The sequence below is a fragment of the Sardina pilchardus genome, chromosome 7, assembly GCF_963854185.1.
Source record: "Sardina pilchardus chromosome 7, fSarPil1.1, whole genome shotgun sequence".
Classification (NCBI taxonomy): Eukaryota; Metazoa; Chordata; class Actinopteri; order Clupeiformes; family Clupeidae; genus Sardina; species Sardina pilchardus.
In genome coordinates this window covers 26,360,662-26,380,791 of record NC_085000.1, presented here as the reverse complement: position 1 = coordinate 26,380,791, position 20,130 = coordinate 26,360,662, and the positions used below count along the sequence as shown (strand labels likewise).

Below are 20,130 nucleotides of genomic sequence, written 5' to 3'. Positions count from 1 at the left end.
TGTGAGTAGGATGACATTAGCCTATAAAACTCAGTGGCCTACTCAGCCTTTCTACTGAAGCTGCTGTCAGTTCTTTTTTGTTGACAAAATAACAGGGCTGTCAGTCAAAATAAAACTGACAGCTCAGAAATTCCCCCATTTCTCTTTTACCCAACTATACATAACTATCTAAGAATTCATTTCAGGCGAATAAATGTTCAAATAAACATTTTTATGGGTTCATAACAAAGACATTCTTTACACAGAATTAGGCTATTACAGAAAATCGACTTGTTAAAAGAAGGAAGTCATACTGAAACAAATTAAAGAAACTGGCCAGTGACATCATCTCATCTTAATACACACATGAAAATGTATGCATTAAGAATGTGACCCTTTTCACATGTTGCGATAATGTCATTTTCATTTTGAAGCAGTGTTAAGGTGGGTTCATAACAGACAGACAAAAAGGCAGGCATGAAAATGCAAATACAATTTCAATATTTCCATTTTTCCATATTTCCATTTTTATTTCAAAGCAGTGGCAAGCACAACTTGAAAGGTGAAGAACTTGTCTGTTCTGTTTTCCATTCTGACATCAGAGAATCCAGTGGCCCGTAAGGCCTCCATGTAGACGTCAGGACGCCAGCTCTCCCGTTGTTTGTAGGCGCTATATTTTCCAAGCTGTTTAGACTGAGGGTTGTTACCATGAGACCCCCTGAAACATATATATCATATAACAAATATATAATGTTATATTTCACTCATGGAAAATTCCATAAACATTTTTCTAAGTTATACATGCTACAAATTGCATGTTTAACCTCAATATATTAGCTGTTTTGATCTACATCTATTACAATGACTTGCACTTGAACTCTTCTTTTTGATATATCAGTTTTTCAAAGAGATGTTAACCTTTCGTTCCATTTCAACCTTTTTCAGCACTCACCCTTACACCCAACAAAGTCAACCTGTTCTGCTTATTTAGGCTACCTCATGTGCACTTCAAGCGTACAGTCAATATTGTTATTAGTGCATTATCATTGCACTGAACTGCCTTGCGCTATTTATATTCAATCCTAGACCTCTTGCACTATTTCCACCTTCAACTGTATATTGCTTGTGCCTGTTGAGGTGTCCATGACCATAGCAACCTTGACAGGGACGACAAGAAGCCGGACATTCCCAGCCACATTCCCCCTCCGGACAATTGCATTACTCTATCCCAACCATAGTGTCTATTTATTTGCAAATGTACATACTGTATTATTATCATTACACAAAGCCTTATTGCTGCCCTTCATTCTATTCGTACTGATCTATGTTTTCATTATTTAATGTGTTGTACTTTGAGAGCCCACCTTCGGGATTCTCCTCTCGATCATCTTTTCCCTGCATATGTGCAACATGTTCATTCCCTGGATTGGATTCCAAAGGACAACAAATTATGCTATTAGATACTGTACATGTACCACAAATATGCAGGTGCGCGTGCACGCACACGCACACGCGCACACACACACGCACACGCGCACACACGCACACACACACTCACACACACACACACACACACACACACAAATTTACATTCAAACACATGCACACACACAATACAATGCTTAGATAATCTTAGATTATTGTGCATGGAAACAAACTGAGCAGTCTTTTTTGTCTAGCTTAATTGTTTCGTTTCATTCTTGATTCAAGTTAAACACACAACAAGATGATGAGTCTCTTGTGCAGGTGTTATGTATGTACCAGATTATTACTAGTTTGTTACAATATGTGTAACCCGGGTGTTACTGAAGTTTATCTTTTCCTATGATTTTATAGCCTGGATGCCAGACCGAAGTTTAGCCCCGCCTCCATTCTTTTTCTGCAGGGAACTTCGGTCTGGCACTGCTCCGTTCAGCTGCTACTATTCGAGATACAGATCTGCTCGGACCAATCACATTTCACAGGGCGGGCTTTACTTGATGATTGACAGATGAACAGCAGTGACGTTCACGGCTGCATGCGTCCTCGTTCAACGAGTTGGGTGTGAGACCATGTTGGCTTAGGTTGATTTTGATTGCAACTAAAACGCTATGGCTATGAATGCATAATTTGTTCATGCAGTTTGGCCTTTCGTTTATCTTAGCTATTGAAACGGAGGTTTTATCACGGATTCGCACAACTATTTCTGAACACTTAGACCAACGAGGATATGTGGGAAAACTTCAGTTTCACTTTCACCCAGTTAAAACAGCATGTTGATGTTGTTCCCGTTTGTTTAAAAATGTCTGTTTGCTCGTTGGGTTAACGACACACTTCCCCAGCTGTTCATTGCACACAGTTTGAAGGAATTTTTTATAAAAACTAAGGAGGATGTTTTCCATAGCCTACCTTGCTACATATTTCTGTCTTAGATTTCGCAGATACTGACAGCCAATAACTTGTTCTGTTTGGTTTGGTCTATCCAATGAGTGTAGAGCTATCCCCCCGCCCTGTATCGGTTGAATCACGCCCCATAATCGCAGCTGAATGGAGCAGTTTCAGACTCATATTCTGATAAGAATTGAGTATGACATCATCAGGCTAATGATTTTAGACTAGTAGGATAAAAGCATTCAAGAAGTGCAATGTTAAAAAATCATTCTAAAATAGTTAGATTATTGACTAGTGGGGCATTTCTTGTGTCACACCAGCCTATTGGTTGGGGAAGTCGGGAGAGGAGGGACAGGAAAGGGAAGAGAAGCTTTGTGTGGTTTGATTACATTTTTTTTTTTTTTTTTTTAAAGCCAACGGCACACAGTCCAAGTTATTGTGCGTCAATGCTTAGCAGGCATTACGAGTACGTTCTTCTTTATTCTTTTAGATTGTTTACTTAGCTCTCACATCGAGGAAAAGTGATCTAAACTCCTGCTAATTGTTGTGTAAGGTGTACCTAGTTGCCATCGCTTGAGACAGCAGTAGTTTTTACCCAACCATTAGTTTAGTAACTCATCTCACTGAGGTATTTTATGTATAGTAGAAAAGATGGCCACTGATTTAGCCTAATTACACTGTGGACTATTTGTTTAATTGGTTTTCAATGCAATAATTATGAGTGTATTTCGGCTATATTGTATGGAATATAGTGCCATGTAAAACCATACTGAAAACGGTCAGTTTAGTTTCATTTTTAATGTTGCCTTTATTTTAAAAGAATAATATTATCTGTAGGAGAGTAATATGCTAGATATTCCTTAGCTATTTGCAACTTTATATGCTTACCAATATATTCCATACTGTGTTTAATAAATACTTGTTTGTGAGAAACATTCAGTTGGCTATTCTCCACACTGTTTGCCTTTAAAGTTATGAAGAGACATTATTCCAGAAATGTTACGAACCCCATTCTAGTCCACTCATTGGCTAGCACGGGGATAAGAGAGGCTACATGACTGCCTTAAAGACTACCATCTTTGTTAGGTGAACTGTAGAGATTGCAAAGCACCTTTGTAACTTTGCATGTTGCATCTGTCACGAAAGCATACACAAGACATGTTTATGCGTCTTTGGCTTGCTAAGCATTTCTTATTGCTATGAATCTGCATTTCTGAATGATGGTTGGTTACAACTGATGTAATTCCTATAATGCAGAATAATATCAAAAGAATTTACCTTCTGAGGATCTTTTCTTCATATAAATGAAAACCGCAATAGCAAGACCAAGGACGATGAGGGCAAGTATGGTAGTGGTAAGAAGAATGATGACCAATGTTTTCCCTACAATAAAATATCCATCATTAAGACATGTACTTGTATTCGTAACGCAAGTCACACTAGTAATACAATAACAAGTTATAGCTTGTCAATTACCAGATTTGTTTTCCTTTTCTTCCTTACTTGTGAAACAGTCAGCAGCTTTGAAATACACAGTCATCTCACTGACTGGGTTCTTTACCACACAGGAGTAATCTGAGTTTGCGTTCTCCACCCTGGAGACATTTGGTCCAATCTGGCCATTAAAACCTGTGTTCAGGCCAGGACCAGACCAACTGTAACTAAGATGAGGACCTTCAGCCTGACATAGTAAAATTGCGTTGTCATCATCAATTGTCTTGCAGATGATGTTGGATTTCGACCCAGGATCTGAACACAGAACAAACATAATTGTTGTTAAAGAGCACAAACAACACAACCACAACCATTTTTGATGGCATTAGACAAACAAATTTCATATCATCAATGGTGGGCATTTGGAAAATGTTTGACAAATGAGACAAGACTTGCGCGTGCGTGTGTGTGTGTGTGTGTGTGTGTGTGTGTTATAGCGCAACGCACGCAATGTAGGCTATAACAAAATAATGTGACAGTGACCCAAGCTTTCTCTCTCTCTCCTTGTCTCTCTGTAGAACCGGTCACTCAATGTAGCCTGCATACGGCAAAGCCTCTTCCCCTTATCTTATTTTAAGGTTGGTATGCAATCAGATTTAATTTCAAGTTGCTGCTGAAATTTTGAATTGGAAATGGTTACTAAGGAAAGCACTGCTTACTGTGAATCTAACACTGCCCTTAACAGTGTTGGCTCATTAATGACAGCTCTACTAGCCTCATTTGACTGGTTGATCCTTTGTTTTTTTTTTCCATGTTGCTTAAGTGATGGGGCTGCCATGAGGCGGACCATAGTGACTAGTGTGATTTTGCCTTTGGTGAGTAAAACAGGAGAAGTATGACTTTGGAGAAGTATGCCTTTGAAAATTAAACGCTACCGACTATGTTGAATGGTTTATGAAAGAATAAAACGCAAAACAATAAATAATATTGGGAGCACTTAGGCTGCGTTTAGACTGCAGATCGGATATGCTCAATTCCGATTTTGTGCTCATATCCGATTTTTTTGATTGCATGTTTACATCTACTTTCGCCAGTGACCCAAATCCGATCATGTGTGTTTACATTTGCCAGACACTTGAAATGGCCCGCATGCGCATGGGCTAAAAGTTTCTTGTAGGGGAGAACCAGCACAATCGTAACACTTTTTTATTTTCTCAGTTCAAACTAGCTTTACACAAAGACGATAGACTTGAGAGCACTGAAACTTGACCAGAACAGAGTCATACATCTCTACTCCATGAAAGTTGAAACAGAATGTAACAAATATGTTGCAGTTTGTTAATAACTTAACTTAACATTGACATGTAGCCTACCTTTGTTCCAACCTACGCAGCCATAAAAAAGTGCGGTAGGCTACAGTTGTAACAGTATAGCATCATGGTTGTAACAGTGCTAAAAAATCGTGAATCCAATATTTTAACACAAAACACTGCTGGCTTAAACAAAAAACATCTGTTTTCATATATAATCAACAAAAAAAGGTCCAAATGTATGTTAAGCTATAGTTGTATGATTAGCCATTGCAAACCATACGGTATTATGCTAGCTCACAATATCCTTTAAATAGGCTTATTTTGGTCATATCGACTTGATAAAACCTGTTAATATAGTTGATGAACTGCTTATTTCTTACATGTCTGAAGCAATTGGTCCAACACTGATATTTGAAGTTGCTGTGTTAACTTTCATTGGGTGTGATCGCGGCACATAAAAATAATCCATAAATCATAATTGCTCGCACATGCGCGATAAAATCAGTTCATTTTGCCAGAGACGGGTGTTACAACTAACTCTTTTACTGTCTATGCAACTAACCCGCACCAGTGATGCGCGGGTACGTGTCTGAACGACCCACCCCGCCCCGCCGTTTACAACTAACCCGACCGCAACTCGGACTGCAAAAAATAATTATTGAAATACTGGACCCGACCCGCTTCCCGACCCGCTTATTGTAAAAGTAGTCTAACTTAGTCGTAGCGTCATTGAGCTACACAAAACTGGTATCTCATATGCATGTAAAACAATAATATATATTGCCTAATTAGGCTATATAGCCTATCATTGCTCAGAACTTGGGAAACATGCATTTAGTCTTAGCCTGGAAAACCAGCGCCAACTGCTGGACGGCAAAATGTTTTGCCTGCATTTGGGTCTGGCCTCGGACCACTGTACATTTTGAAAACACTGCCCTGAATCTGGCAGATGGCAACTAAACCAATCACAACGCAGAGATGTGTTTTGAATCAATGCGGGCGGGGCAGAGGGCTCTGGGGCGGGGTTTTGAGGGAGCGTTGGCCTATAGGCACAGACACGGTTTGAAAGACAACGGGTTGTGCTCATCAACAATGTTCCGTTGTATCCATTCATCGGAGCCAGACTAAATTAGACATTCAATCCATTTAGGCTGGTTTATCAGGCTAATTTAGTCTACCTTTTTTTTGTTCCGTGTCAGCATTCATCCAAAAATTAGGCTATTTGACTCAACATTGAACAATTAGCCTAAGGATTTTCCTATACAAATTCTGTTTCAGCCGTTCCTCATGAATGCCTTGAAGCTCTCCCAAGCATGATATGCAGGCATATAATATTATTAAGAAACTCTTTATTAACGTCTTCATCAATGGACCAAAACAAAACCCAAAACCCATAGAGCCCGATTGAGTGCGTTGCTCCGCGATTAAATTGCAGCGAGATGAAACCTTTATTGCACGAAAGAGCAGACGTGGGGCTTTCCAACGAGCCACTTTATAAGTTGTGCAAGGACACACATTGCATGCTCATATTGTAGGCTATGCATTGATGACATTAAATTAAGAAGTATTTCCTGATTTGGGAAACGTTTAGTTTATTTTTCTTTCCATAATACCATTCGATCTTGCTGCAAATGACTTGAGAAGCACGCATTGCATCGGCAACTTCGCTGCTCAGTAGCCGAATTTTCTGTCGAGGAGGCCAGCAATTAGAGAAAAAAGCTGCAGATCATAGACAGAGAAAACATGACCAAACATGACCCGAATATCATTAAAAATATATTTTCTTGACCCATAACCGCGGGTGACCGCGGGTGACCGCGGTCGCCCGCTCGATTTGGATCAGCCTGCGCATCACTGACCCGCACAGGTCTAGGTCATGTTTTTATTTTCATTTAATTGCATTTGCTCTTGACTGGTATCCGCCGTTCATTCCGACATACCAGCACTCCGACATTGACGTCCAATTGTCGTAGTGGAGGCATGTCTCCTTATGGGAAAAAGTCCCACCACTCTTAATAGCTATTAATGTCATAACTATATCCAATTGTGTAAAATAACAAAGATTCACATTTAAAATGTCATTGTGAAGACTTCTTATGGTTATGTGTCTTTTGCGTGCGCGATTCGGGGAGGGGAGAGCAGTTCTGTATATGGCAAGTTGTCATTATTCGCGGACTGAGTGGAGTTAAATTAAGTTATTATTTTGCTGTCACTTCGTCTGTTTTATGGCCTAGAAGGTTGTATGTGGTATCTGGATAGCTCTAGCTCTCCTCTTTTATCTGACATGCAAGCCATACATTTTTGACCACGGTTTCACGAGTAAATCAAACGAAAGTATGGTAGCCGAAACTATATGACATTCTTATTTGTTTGTCACTTGGTCTGTTTGTATAACACAAAAGGATCGATGTGTTTGGTATCGATGGAAAGCTCTGTTTCTCCTCTTTCATTTGATATGCGTGTCATGTCTGTACGATGCCTGGTCCCGGAGTAATTCAAGCGAGAGCAGTGGCTGCGTGGGTGAACGCAGAGCAATATAGACTGTAAATATGATATAGGCTACTTTGATTTAAATTCATGATTATATTTTATTTTCATACTTGATCGTACAGACGTGTCTAGTCTCGTTGGAAAGCCCCGGTTCTGCCCTTTCATGCAATATAGGTCTCATCTCGATGTGACTAATAATCGCGGAGCAATGTAACAGAGAAGAATGGGTGTGGTTTTTGATGCACTTTGCGTCCGTCGGGCTCATAGGGTCCGTTAAATTGACTTGGAAAAAAAATAGGATTTGTAAACTGTCGGAATGGGGGTACTAAAATGTGTCGGATTGGCAGCATGTCGAAATAGCAGCATGTCGAAATAGAGGCATGTCTAAATGGAAGCATGTTGTAGTGGTGGCATTTCTGAGTGGCAGCATGTAACCTCAATAGGGCAACTTTTAACACGCTCCGCCAGCGCGCCCACTTGGAATTGTAACCTAACGTCACCAGGCGCAAAATTGTCACAGATTAATGACGTGTGGGACGCATTGCACTGGAATATCCGATTTGTCTGTTTAGACTGTAGACACATTCACACAAATCCGATCCATATCTGATTTAAAACCACATACGAAAGGGGCCTGTATCCGATCTGAGGAGATCGGAATTCATGTGTTTTTCTTCTGTTTACACTGTCGTGGCACAGATCGGATACGTGCCACATGCGAGCAAAAAATCGGATTTGGATCACTTCAAACTGGCAGTCTAAACGCAGCCTTAGACTCTAACCTGACTTTCGCCAGATCCTGTAGTTCGCTGTCTGCTTCACACAAGGATCTGGGACTTCTCGATAGGAGATTTATGAAGGCGGGTCCTTGTAAAACATCCTCGCATGTGATGCCTGTTATCTTGAATGACGTGCTAGGCTTCTTCAAGCTCTTGCCAAACCGGGTCAGAAGAAGAGTAAAAACATCCTTGCCACCAATAAATGTCTTCAAAACTATTCTCTGTTAATCTTTTAAAGAATGAATACTCGATAGATTCGACAAAACGGTTGAAATAGCAGAATCAATGTCAGCACAAGACAAGTGAAAGTGCAAGAGTGATGATACTGCGCCACACAATATAGTTATCCCTCTTACCTGCTTAGAGATGCACCACGTTTTATTTTGTCTCACCATACTTGGTCGTGTGACTACTCGTGTAACTGTATTTTAATAGGGAAAACATGGAGATGTTTGGTCTCTTCTAACTTCATCTCTGTTTGGATCCTAATGTATGCATTGGGCTAGCTAAGTGCTATCACAGGATAGCACGGGGTTTAGCCTCAACGACTTGATAAAGTGTACAAAGTGCAAATAATAAGAATTAAAAATCTGCCTGTCTCTATGGGCATTTAACATAAGGGTGCCAATACTTACGACCCCTGTATTTTAAGGAAGAACTTTTATTAATTTACGATACATTATTCATTCACAAACAAAATCGGTGTCCTTAAAGGCTGAACATTTCCTCTTTTTTTATTTAAGGCATTAAGACCAATTTCCAAAAGATTGTTTTGTTTGTTTGTCTGTCTGTTTGTTTGTTTGTTTTTTTGTCTGTTTCTTTGCAAGATAACTCCAAAAGTTAAGGATGGATTTTGATTACATTTTCAGGAAAAGTCTGAAATTACCCAAGGAAGAAATTATTACATATCCGTATCACCGTCTGGATCTAGGAGGCGGTTAGGGTTTCACGGAGGCCTGTGCTCACAGAGTGCTTTTCTATAGGCTAGTAGTTTATAGTCTATAGTCTATATAGTAGTTTCTAGAGTTTTTAAAGTAGGCTAGCCTATGAATCGACACACCTCATCAAGCACATTCATTGTAGGCACATGGTGTAGTTAAAGTTGCCGATACTTTTGGATTGAAGACACCTGTGTCGTTTTTACAATAATACATTACAGCCGTGGTGTACTGGTAAGGGCTTCGGATTTGAACCAGGAGGGTTGCCGGTTCGATCCCCGACCAGTCCACCACGGCTGAAGTGCCCTTGAGCAAGGCACTTAAACCCTCACTGCTCTCCGAGCGCCGCTGGTTGTGCAGACAGCTCACTGCTCTTGATTATGTGATTCACCTCACTGTGTGTTCACTAATTTGGTTACATGGGGTTAAATGGAGAGAACTGAACTCCCCTCATGGGATCGAAAAAGTATATATTCTATTCTATATCTATTCTTCTATTCAAAGAGCATACTTGTGTTGCGCAAACGCACTCAAGATTTAAGGCGTCTCAACTGTAGGCCTACACATATCCCACTTGTACTCAGTCTATACCCTAACATGCGCATTTGCAGACACTCATTCCATTAAATGTTTAGTTAATGGCTTACCTATTATACTTAAGTCGTGTTTGACAGTGTGTATATTTCCATTTATAATAAGTTCTCCTTCATACAACCCACTGTCTTCTGATTTCAGGCTGAAGATGGTAAGATCGCCTGTTTCTCTAACAAGATATGTTCTTCTTTTGAATTGCAAGTAGTCAGTGACACCTGAAAGTTCATCCCAGTCGGCTACTTTGTTACCCTGAAACTTCCATAGGATTTCCTGAATCCCTTGTGTGATGCTCGTCCTCAGAGTTATGTTCCCATTTTTCTGAGCGAACAGCACGTTCGACCACGTCACACCTGGGCAATAGAGGAACAAGCAGAGCGAAGTTATCATCAGTCAAATCCAGATCAATGGTCACATCATGTAAGGTAGCCTATAATGTATAGGGCGCTGGTCATTATCGGAGGGGAGTACCGACAGAGCGAACTGGAAGCGTCGGGGTCCGGTGCGCTCTGTCGGGACCTATTTCCCGATAATGACTGGCGTTCTAAACAATTTCCCTTACATAAATTAGTCTAGGCTATACTATAGCAGAGACTGTACAACAAATAGTTAACACAGAGACGACAAGACGATGAGCGTTCAGCCCTACTTCTGTACGTGTGACCGTGGCTAATACTGTAGTCCTACGCAATCAATACAACGACTTATGATTTTCCTTGACGTTGAGTGACACATTGTAGGCTAGACCAGGAATGAAAGTGAAATTTAATTCCTAACATCCCAAGATTCCCTATTCCTTTGGAAGGCTTCATATTAAAAGTACTCTGCGATAGGCTACTTCTGTTAGCTGTGCGTGTGCTGATATTATGCACCAGCGAGTATTCACGTAGGGACAGTTTATCCACCTCTGAAATGACAGTTTATCCGCCTCTCAAACATGGGCGGCGCCAGGGTGTTGCTGTAGATAAAGCAACGCCAAGATTTTGATAAGCAAAGCAACACCAAAGCAACAAGCATCAAGTTGGCTCGAGGTTTTTTTTTAATTATTATTAAGAATGCAATAGGCCTATAATGTTGTCCAATAATAGTTATTATGAAAGTAGTCTAATAAAGATTTGGAATAACTGTATTTATGTTTGAATGTGGTTATCAAACCGCCAGCACTGCCTGTCAAGATTGCAGACCAGTAGCTTTTAAAATCGGCGGCGCTACCAGCACAATTCAAACTTCGCTCATGTTATTATAGGCTAGGCATATGAAAATCGCCCCAGAGGTTTTGAGGTTCCATAAAGGTTCCACGGCCAGCAGCCACAACTGCTATAGTGTTGCAAATTCGACATCGGTGTTCTATTCTCCCATCCGCGTAAGTCCAAAAAGACGCGTTTCACTCTGCGCGAATTCTTATTGGGCCCAAATCCAAAAGCACTGATAGGCCTACTGTGATGTGGTCCAGAATGCAACTTCTGCCATCACCATCACCCAATGGCATAATTTTCTTTAGAACAGACTGAAGGTTTGATAATGGCTTCACTTCACACAACACTAGTTTGCAATCACCCTTTAGTTGTATTATATTGTTTGTATAAGATCATCACACATCACATCCACCAGACTTTGAGTAGGTAGCTTGTGAGTAGAATAACATAAGCCTATACAACTCAGTGGCCTAATCAGCCTTTGTACTGAAGCTGCTTTTTTGTAACAGGGCTGTCAGTCAAAATAACCCAGAAATCCCCCCATTTCTCTTTTACCCAACTACATAACTATCTAAGAATTCATTTCAGGCGAATAAATGTTCAAATACACATTGTTATGGGTTCATAACAAAGACATTCTTTACACAGAATTAGGCTATTACAGAAAATCGACTTGTTAAAAGAAGGAAGTTATACTGAAACAAATTAAAGAAACTGGCCAGTGACATCACCTCATCGTTATACACACATGAAAATGTATGCATTAAGAATGTGACCCTTTTCACATTTTACGATAATGTCATTTTCATTTTGAAGCATGTGTTAAGGTGCTCAGTGGGTTCATAACAGACAGACAAAAAGGCAGGCATGAAAATGCAAATACAATTTCAAAATTTCCATTTTTATTTCTAAGCAGTGGCAAATACAACTTGAAAGGTGAAGAACTTGTCTGTTCTGTTTTCCATTCTGACATCAGAGAATCCAGTGGCCCGTAAGGCCTCCATGTAGACGTCAGGACGCCAGCTCTCCCCAGTAAAAATGTTTGTAGGCGCTATATTTTCCAAGCTGTTTAGACTGAGGGTTGTTACCATGAGACCCCCTGAAACATATATATCATATAACAAATATATAATGTTATATTTCACTCATGGAAAATTCCATAAACATTTTTCTAAGTTATACATGCTACAAATTGCATGTTTAACCTCAAAATATTAGCTGTTTTGATCTACATCTATTAAAATGACTTGCACTTGACCTCTTCTTTTTGATATTTTTCAAAGAGATGTTATCCTTTTGTTCCATTTCAACCTTTTTCAGCACCCACCCTTACACCAAACATAGTCAACCTGTTCTGCTTATTTAGGCTACCTCATGTGCACTTCAAGCGTACAGTCAATATTGTTATTAGTGCATTATCATTGCACTGAACTGCCTTGCACTATTTATATTCAATCCTACACCTCTTGCACTATTTCCATCTTCAACTGTATATTGCTTGTGCCTGTTGAGGTGTCCATGACCATAGCAACCTTGACAGGGACGACAAGAAGCCGGACATTCCCAGCCACATTCCCCCTCCGGACAATTGCATTACTCTATCCCAACCATAGTGTCTATTTATTTGCAAATGTACATACTGTATTATTATCATTACACAAAGCCTTATTGCTGCCCTTCATTCTATTCGTACAGCTCTATGTTTTCATTATTTAATGTTTTATTTGTTTGAGTGTTGTACTTTGAGAGCAAAGTTTACCGGAGTCAAACTCCTTGTTTGTTTACACAAACCTAAGCCAATAAAGCTGATTCTGATTCTGATGGTTCAGCTTCCTATACGTTGCTCTGTAACATTCAGTGCAATTTAATGTAACTGGACTAAATAAATGTGTTTTCTTTAAAAGGTATTACCATCCATGTTCAGCCTGCCCATTTCTGGAGCGATACCGTCCCACTTTTCTGCCCCTCTATTCACTCACCTGGCTTCATCACACGGTGGATCTCCGAGGTGCCTTTCTTCAGATCAGGCCAGAAATAGTAGCAGTTACAGTGGAACACCTTATCCACGCTGCTCTCTGCAATGGGCATGGATGCCACGTCACAATGGTGCAGGGTCACCTTTCCGCTTGCTATGAGTGCCTGCATTTTGTCACTGGCTACTTTGTGCATGTACTCAGAGTAATCTATCCCCAGAAGCCTTCCTCCGGGTTCAGAGAGGAGCCTTGCAGCTGCTTCCAAGCCTATCCCAGGACCATGACCCAACTCCAGCACAGTGTCCTGTGGTGAGATGTCACACAGCTTCACTGCATTCTCCTCCAGGACTCTGTTGCGCCTGGATAGGACCTTTGCAGTTATCCATCCAGCGACACTTTGTGTAGGGCGTCCAAGTTGTGGCCCCAGCTTTTGGAAAAGCATCTGCAAAGTTGTACATAACAAAATAAAACAGGAAATGTAGCTCTGATAAACACCAAACAGTCATTGTGAGCGAGGACTTCTTTGCTGAAAAGGATAATAGACAACACAGTAGGCTTTCAACGCCCACATTCAGCATTCCACTCGAGTGTTTTATGTTGATATCTGTGGGCATGTTGTTACTGTAACGACTGTGTTGCATATTGAGACACGTATGTTGTCAGATCACATGCGCAGCCTGCACTGAGTTCGTAACTGAAGTATTTTGTGTTGACGATTAATATTATAAACGAAATGCACTTATTTTGCACTGTCTGATCAATTAAATTGATAAATTGATGACAATAATTTAGTTTCGTTTACTCTTTGAAGACGTTCTCTCATGGTAGCTTAGGTTTCACTCCGTCTCCCTCTATTCCTGATCCAGATAGAGGAAGAGGAGGAGCCTTTGCGCGTAATGCGTATTAAGCAAATTGGCCTACATTTCAGCCAGCAGGTGGCACAGTTGAAGCTTGAGACAATTTGGACTGAACTTTCAATAGTTCTCAGTCTCAGGGCAAAAATCAGACGGACTCTCGTTGACATGATATTGTTATAGAGCATTATTTATATATTCAAATTATTTGGTAACATAAATAATAGCAACATCTCACCTTATTTTTAATGAGCAAAAACATATTTATGACCTATAATATACATGTGGCTATAGGTTATTCTATAGTCATTTATTGTGTTGTGGCACAGTCTGCTAATGTTGAAATCAGAGGACTCATTTGACCTTGATCCAGCCTTGACACTGCGTTACTGCCATACACACCGCCATAAGCAGATCCGGTCTCTTTCGATTTCATTTCCCGGAAGGATAGCCTACAAAAAAACATGCGATCCAGCTAGAATGCGCTGTTGCAGAATGTGCATGTAGCGTGTGTCTTGTAGTTTTACAAATTCGAGTTGGATGTAGGAAATGGTGAAATGTATCACTAAAAGTCAAAATAACTAATATTGTTGTATTAGATTTACTTTAATCTAGTGTAGCCTAACCTAATCTACCCAACCTCTGGAATATGAGTGACGGTTCCTCACCGCCACCTTCACTCCAGGTAAGTCTTCATATCCTACACGGAAAAGGTTTGGCATATGGCTATAACACTTATAATTTAATAGAAAAAGTAATTATGCAGACATTTTGAAATAAGGAAATTATCTGTAATCTTCATAAGTCAGCAAGACACTTAAGCCATATTTTGTTTCGTTTTTATTTGAATCATTGTGAAACAGAAAGAGCAAGATGCTTCCTCCTCCAGTTTTAATATTCTAACCAACTTAATTTATTGGCCCAGTCATATTATTTATTTACTTGACATTGCAAATTTGTTTAAGACTTGTTTTCAGTAATTTACGATTTTCAGAAACCTATCTCATTAGAGCGTAAATATTTGAATAAAAAGAAGATACAGGTCTGGTGAACATTAGAATGTCCGATTTTTGCCAATCGTAACTGTAAAGTCATCTTCCTAATTTACTCTTTAATTTCTGGATTCAGCAAGAGTGTAGAGGAAACGGAGCACAAATGCACGGCAGTTCAAACATTGCGAGCCCCATGCGTGGCTCAGATGAGGAACTTTGTACACTCCCTGGAAGACTCAGTGAGTAGCCTCGAACAAAAATAAATGCACACCACCTCCACCTTAAACATTCTTGTCCTACATAACAAGCTCAGCAAAGATTAATCTAACTGACTCTCCTCTCGTGCACATCAACTTCTCCAACTCAAGACGCTCTGTGTCAGTTCATGACTGGACCGACTATGACTATGAGTTGGCCAAATTCAGCTATTTATGATGATCACCTATCATCTATCACCCATCTTGACATATCCTTTCCTATTGACATCACTAATCAAATGTTAATAAAGTTTGCTGTTACAGTATCTTTCTATCCACTGAATTGCATTTAACATGTTTGTCCTAATATTCAACATGCCCTCATAGACATTTTTACTTAATCATAGGGATAAATCCATCACTATGGGATAAGAATGATGTGAGCCATTGGTTACGCTGGGCTCAGAAGGAGTATTCCCTTCGTAAGACGGATCAGGAGAAGTTTGAGATGAATGGCAAAGCTTTGTGCCTCCTCACCAAAGAAGACTTTCGTTTGCGTAGCCCCAGTTCAGGTTAGTCGCCTTATTCATCCCTTTTTTTTTTTTTTTTTTTAGTATATTTTTTTGTCTTTTTATGCCTTTAATGACAAAGACAGTGGAGAGTGACAGGAAGTGAATGGCAGAGAGAGTAGGGGTGGGATCCAGAAAGGAACCGGGGGCGGGAATCGAACCCGGGTCGCCGGCGTATACGGTGCAGCTCTTTTTCATTTCTAAATACAGATCAAAGTAAAAGAATGCTGCTGTACATAACATGTTCGACTGCCAATAACAACCAACTCTAAAAGTGTCTGACTTTAGTATTTCTGATGCAGATGTCAGGTAGAAACAGACTGACTTTGGTGTTCCTCTCGCAGGTGATGTCTTGTATGAGCTCCTTCAGTACGTGAAACAGCAGCGCAGGGGAGCGCTGTCTGCCACTGGCTCTGAAATCCTCAACTGTCCCACAGGTCCGTCCAGTCAGCCACTGAGGGCTCATACACAGACAAGCAGTTACATAGGTCAGTAGCTCACCTCCGATTACCAGAATATGACTGCAATCAGTTTAATATACTTAACTTAAATGGCAGTGATTTTGTTGTGTAGGATGTTTTCCAAGAAGTAACTTACACAGTCAGCATGCTGTATACTGTATGTTTGAGGCCTACAATATTGTTCAGGGGACTTGCATGGCATCAGGATATTTTCTTTGTCATAATTGTGTGGTATCTACATCCCTTGTTGTTCTCATGTACAAGCTGCTGAGCTACAATGCTCAAATTCAATGCTTGTGTGTCATCAGGAAGTAGGTGGTACTAATGAGTTGATTAGACATTATGTTCACTACATGGTATTATGACAAACTTCAGCCATTTTAACGTCAGTCTTTTAAGTACAACTGACTTTTGTAGTGTGGATGTTGACTCAGTACAAGCTAGGACCTGTGCCAGGGGGTGTGACTGACAGGATTTTGTTGATTTGAGACCTACCTACCTTGGACCCTAAATGGCTAGCCAGTATTGGATTTGCCAGTAAACCACCAGGGGAAATGTCAGCTTCAGGAAGTGGAAGTCTTGTATTGCTTTATCAGGTCCCAGTATTGTTTGAAAGAATCTAGACCAGCTATGCTACCGTAAAAGCTCCAGGAAGTAAAAATATTTGTTTTGCCCTGTTTCTGGGTGACAGAAGGAAACACTTGGCTTTGTGATGTTTGAAGTTTTTTTTTTCTTTCTTTCTTTCTTTTGTCTATGTTGTCATCTTTCCAACCTTAGCCCCTCTAATCTCAAGCAGGTCTGTTCCTATTTGCCCAGTAAACCCCCACTCTAGAGCAGTAGGTGTGTCCCCGTCTAACCACTACCTGGATGCTGGCGACGCCTCCTCTTTTCCATACACCAACCCTGCGCAGCAGGTTCAGCCAGGTCAGAGTCGCTTTGGCCTAAACAAAAGCATCATCCATTATACTCCTCCCAGTCCCAATAATTGCTACAATGTATATATATTTTTTAGAACTTGTGTAACTCTCATTATCCAAACTGACTATCGTATTATACTATGTACTATTGTACATTCACCTTTGACACCGTATGCCAAAACCTCAGCTTTTGCCTCTGGCCTTTTTCCTGTTCACAGACTTCCAAGGAGGTCTCCAGTTTGCCCCGGGAGAGATTAAGTTCCTGACCACTGAGCACCAGACAGAGGAAATAGACCCTGCTGGCAGAGAGGAACCTCTGAATCTGTCCAATAGGACAGATCAACCAGTCATTGCTTCACAACCCGCAGAAGCCAATGGAAAGATAGCAGGTACACCGCTGCATTTTCATTTCTGTCTCTTGCTCAAAGAGGTGGGTCTGTCTGTCTCAAAGAGAAAGTAAAAGTGCTTTTTTGCACAGCTCATGACTTGTTACTACTTACTTCCGTATGTTCCTTATGTGGTGTTCCTATGATGCCGTTTAATGTTTGACTTGTCTTGTCACATCCTGTGTGCCTTCCCCCTCAGATTGCAGATTCCTATGGGATTATGTTTACCAGTTGCTCTCAGACAGTCGGTATGAGAGCTTCATAAAGTGGGATGATCCACACACCATGGTTTTTAGGATAGTAGATCCCAATGGGCTCGCCCGACTATGGGGGAATCAAAAGGTTTGTGCAACAGCCATCAAAGCAACCAGACTTTTAGTTGCAGTAATTGTAATCTACTGATATCTTCATGACTTTAAATTTACTCTCTTTGTTTCTACTCTCTTCAGAATAGGGTCAATATGACCTATGAGAAAATGTCAAGGGCCCTTCGACATTACTACAAACTTAATATCATCAAAAAAGAAGCTGGACAAAAACTTCTTTTCAGGTAAGTGGACAGATGACCTGTTGTTAAATATTCTCAATGTTATAGCATAACTACAATTGTAGAAGAGGAATGCATTTTTCTTTTAAACTGAGTGAGGACGCTAGATATATTATTTTAAAGGTACACTATGCTGGTTTATTCATCGGCTCCCTCTAGATTCGCTATATATTTACATTTTTCGTGGCTTATCTCCCCACTACACAATGGAAATGCTTTTGTTGTGGAGGTGAAGGATTAACAAGAGGCAAAAACTATCTCAAAAGAGCTATATCTACTGACAAGGTAAGTTTCACGATTCTTGCGAGATTTGTCGGGCCACCGTTCTTGGAAGTCGCATGGCTGGTTTTCTCAGTAGGGACTCGCTACATCTATGCTGTAGCTATGCTAGGTCAATAATTCACCTATTACATGTTTGTTTACCATCAAATTGGCTTTATAAAGGTGAACATTTTGAATAGTGTACCTTTAAAGTTTTATTTTTTTTTAAAAATTGTGAGTCAGTGAGTTCATTTCCAAATCGATCTATTCATTTCTCACATTTGGGAGGATTTCAATTTGACACATTGTCAATTCCAAAATCTAATTCTGAAATGCAGATTCCTCAAGACCCCACAGGAGATCCTGCAGAGCCGAGTGGACAAGGCGGAGTCTCCAGAGACCCCTTCCTCTCCTGACTATTTGGGGGATAATCTGGAGATCTCCCTGGATTCAGTCTCCGACCCACCTACTCCCAGCTGAGACTGATGCCCTTCATATTAGCACACCCTCATATCCCAGCTGATGATTGCTGCAAGAATCTTAAAGGGGCTCTGTGTGAGAAGAAATTACGCTTTGATCATTTGAACTGTTATTAACACAAATAATTTGATTAGCCTGTATCCACTTTCATTACTGCCAGAAACAGGCCATCCCTCTGGAAAAGTCAGACTTCATCTCACTTCGTATTGAGTACTGAATTCAATGCAAGTTAATGGAAGATTGTCTGCCATCACTGCATTCAAGACAACTTGAGACCTACAGAATTCTACACGTACCCCTTTTATATTAAAATATTTTTCATTTGCTGAGATTGAATATGAGAGAACTGTTTTTATTTTTATCTTAATTTATTTTATTTCATTTTGTTGGATGTCATAGCATTAATCTCAGGGTTGTGTTGTGAGCGGGCATGCCTTACTTTGCTCTCTGCTGTTTAGCTAAAAAGCACTAGCTATAAAGCCACTAATGTATGTCTTCAGATCTCACTCACACTGGCTTTGCCTGGAGCCCAAATTAACAGCATGCTCACAAATTGTCTTCTTGTTTTTTGCTGCTTCGGTTCTTTTGTTGGTCATTCAGGCTACTGGCATGGTGTACTGTGAAGTAAGGCCTTTGCAGCGTTTACAATGTGTGGCGCATTTGTGACGGCTGCCAGCCAATTGTGAATTGCTGTTGTATCCTGTCATGTTGTGTAATGTTAAATTGGTTTGGTGTTCAATCGGACACTGTGGGAATTTCCTACCTATAGCACATGGAATTCTTGAGTATGTACAGTATAGCCTATCTGAAAAAGGACATTTTAAAAATCATCTTGATGACAAAATCTTAACCTTCACTAGAGGTCCTGGAAATATTCTGGGAGATGTCTAATATGATTTTGAGGTATTCTAAATGCACTTAAGATATTTTTCTTATATGGTAAGACTAAAGCTTTATTTTTCATACTTTGTGAACAGAATGTAAAAGATGTAACATTAACTGTACAGATAGAAGTGCATGTATATAGTGCAATGCAATAAGAATAAATTCTCTAAACTCCAGAGCGTCGCCATGTGCTTTCGGTTTGATAAAGGACAGTAAGCTGAAATAACACGTACAGTACTGCCACTTTGGTTTCGATTCAGGGCAGTGTTGCAAGCCTGAAGTTCCACATTGTGGCTTCCTTCAACTTCTCTCAAAAACGGAGCTACTTCACACATACTCTTGAGTCTGTGCTTAACCCATTTAGCCCATTTAGGGTTACAGAATATCCCGTGATCTGCAGTCATATTTTGCGTAAGCATCTGGCAGCAAATAATTTGTTTTTTAAATGCATGTATTTTTGTAATTTATGATGAAAGTTGGAGTTGGAGTGGAAAATGCAACCTTTCTATGTATTTTCT

General features: G+C 40.2%; 3 protein-coding genes across 4 annotated transcripts; 1 reads left to right on the top strand and 2 right to left on the bottom strand.

The window, feature by feature from the left end:
• Positions 1-450: 450 nt before the first annotated feature.
• LOC134088102 (uncharacterized) lies at positions 451-11,826 on the bottom strand. The gene is made up of 7 exons (XM_062542031.1): positions 11,822-11,826; positions 10,800-10,852; positions 9,951-10,247; positions 3,826-4,098; positions 3,628-3,732; positions 1,344-1,400; positions 451-697 (listed from the first exon to the last, which is right to left on the bottom strand). The coding sequence occupies exons 1-7, from the start codon at positions 11,824-11,826 to the stop codon at positions 513-515; spliced, it is 975 nt and encodes a 324-aa protein (XP_062398015.1). The 3' UTR covers positions 451-512.
• A 144-nt stretch (positions 11,827-11,970) lies between these two features.
• Positions 11,971-13,931, bottom strand: zgc:194242 (uncharacterized protein LOC100005854 homolog). Its single transcript, XM_062541566.1, has 3 exons — positions 13,866-13,931; positions 13,070-13,505; positions 11,971-12,189 (listed from the first exon to the last, which is right to left on the bottom strand). Exons 1-3 carry the CDS (start codon positions 13,884-13,886, stop codon positions 11,999-12,001), a joined length of 648 nt encoding a protein of 215 aa, XP_062397550.1. The 5' UTR covers positions 13,887-13,931; the 3' UTR covers positions 11,971-11,998.
• A 341-nt stretch (positions 13,932-14,272) lies between these two features.
• On the top strand, positions 14,273-19,788 carry etv7 (ETS variant transcription factor 7). 2 transcript variants are annotated; one of them, XM_062541562.1, is made up of 9 exons: positions 14,273-14,602; positions 15,046-15,148; positions 15,514-15,678; positions 16,020-16,163; positions 16,953-17,060; positions 17,272-17,442; positions 17,639-17,781; positions 17,889-17,989; positions 18,586-19,788. In XM_062541562.1, the coding sequence occupies exons 1-9, from the start codon at positions 14,567-14,569 to the stop codon at positions 18,725-18,727; spliced, it is 1,113 nt and encodes a 370-aa protein (XP_062397546.1). In that variant the 5' UTR covers positions 14,273-14,566; the 3' UTR covers positions 18,728-19,788. The 2 variants fall into 2 exon arrangements, with proteins under 2 accessions (XP_062397546.1, XP_062397545.1); XM_062541561.1 differs by having other exon boundaries at positions 14,278-14,602; positions 16,914-17,060.
• The last annotated feature ends 342 nt before the right edge of the window (positions 19,789-20,130 follow it).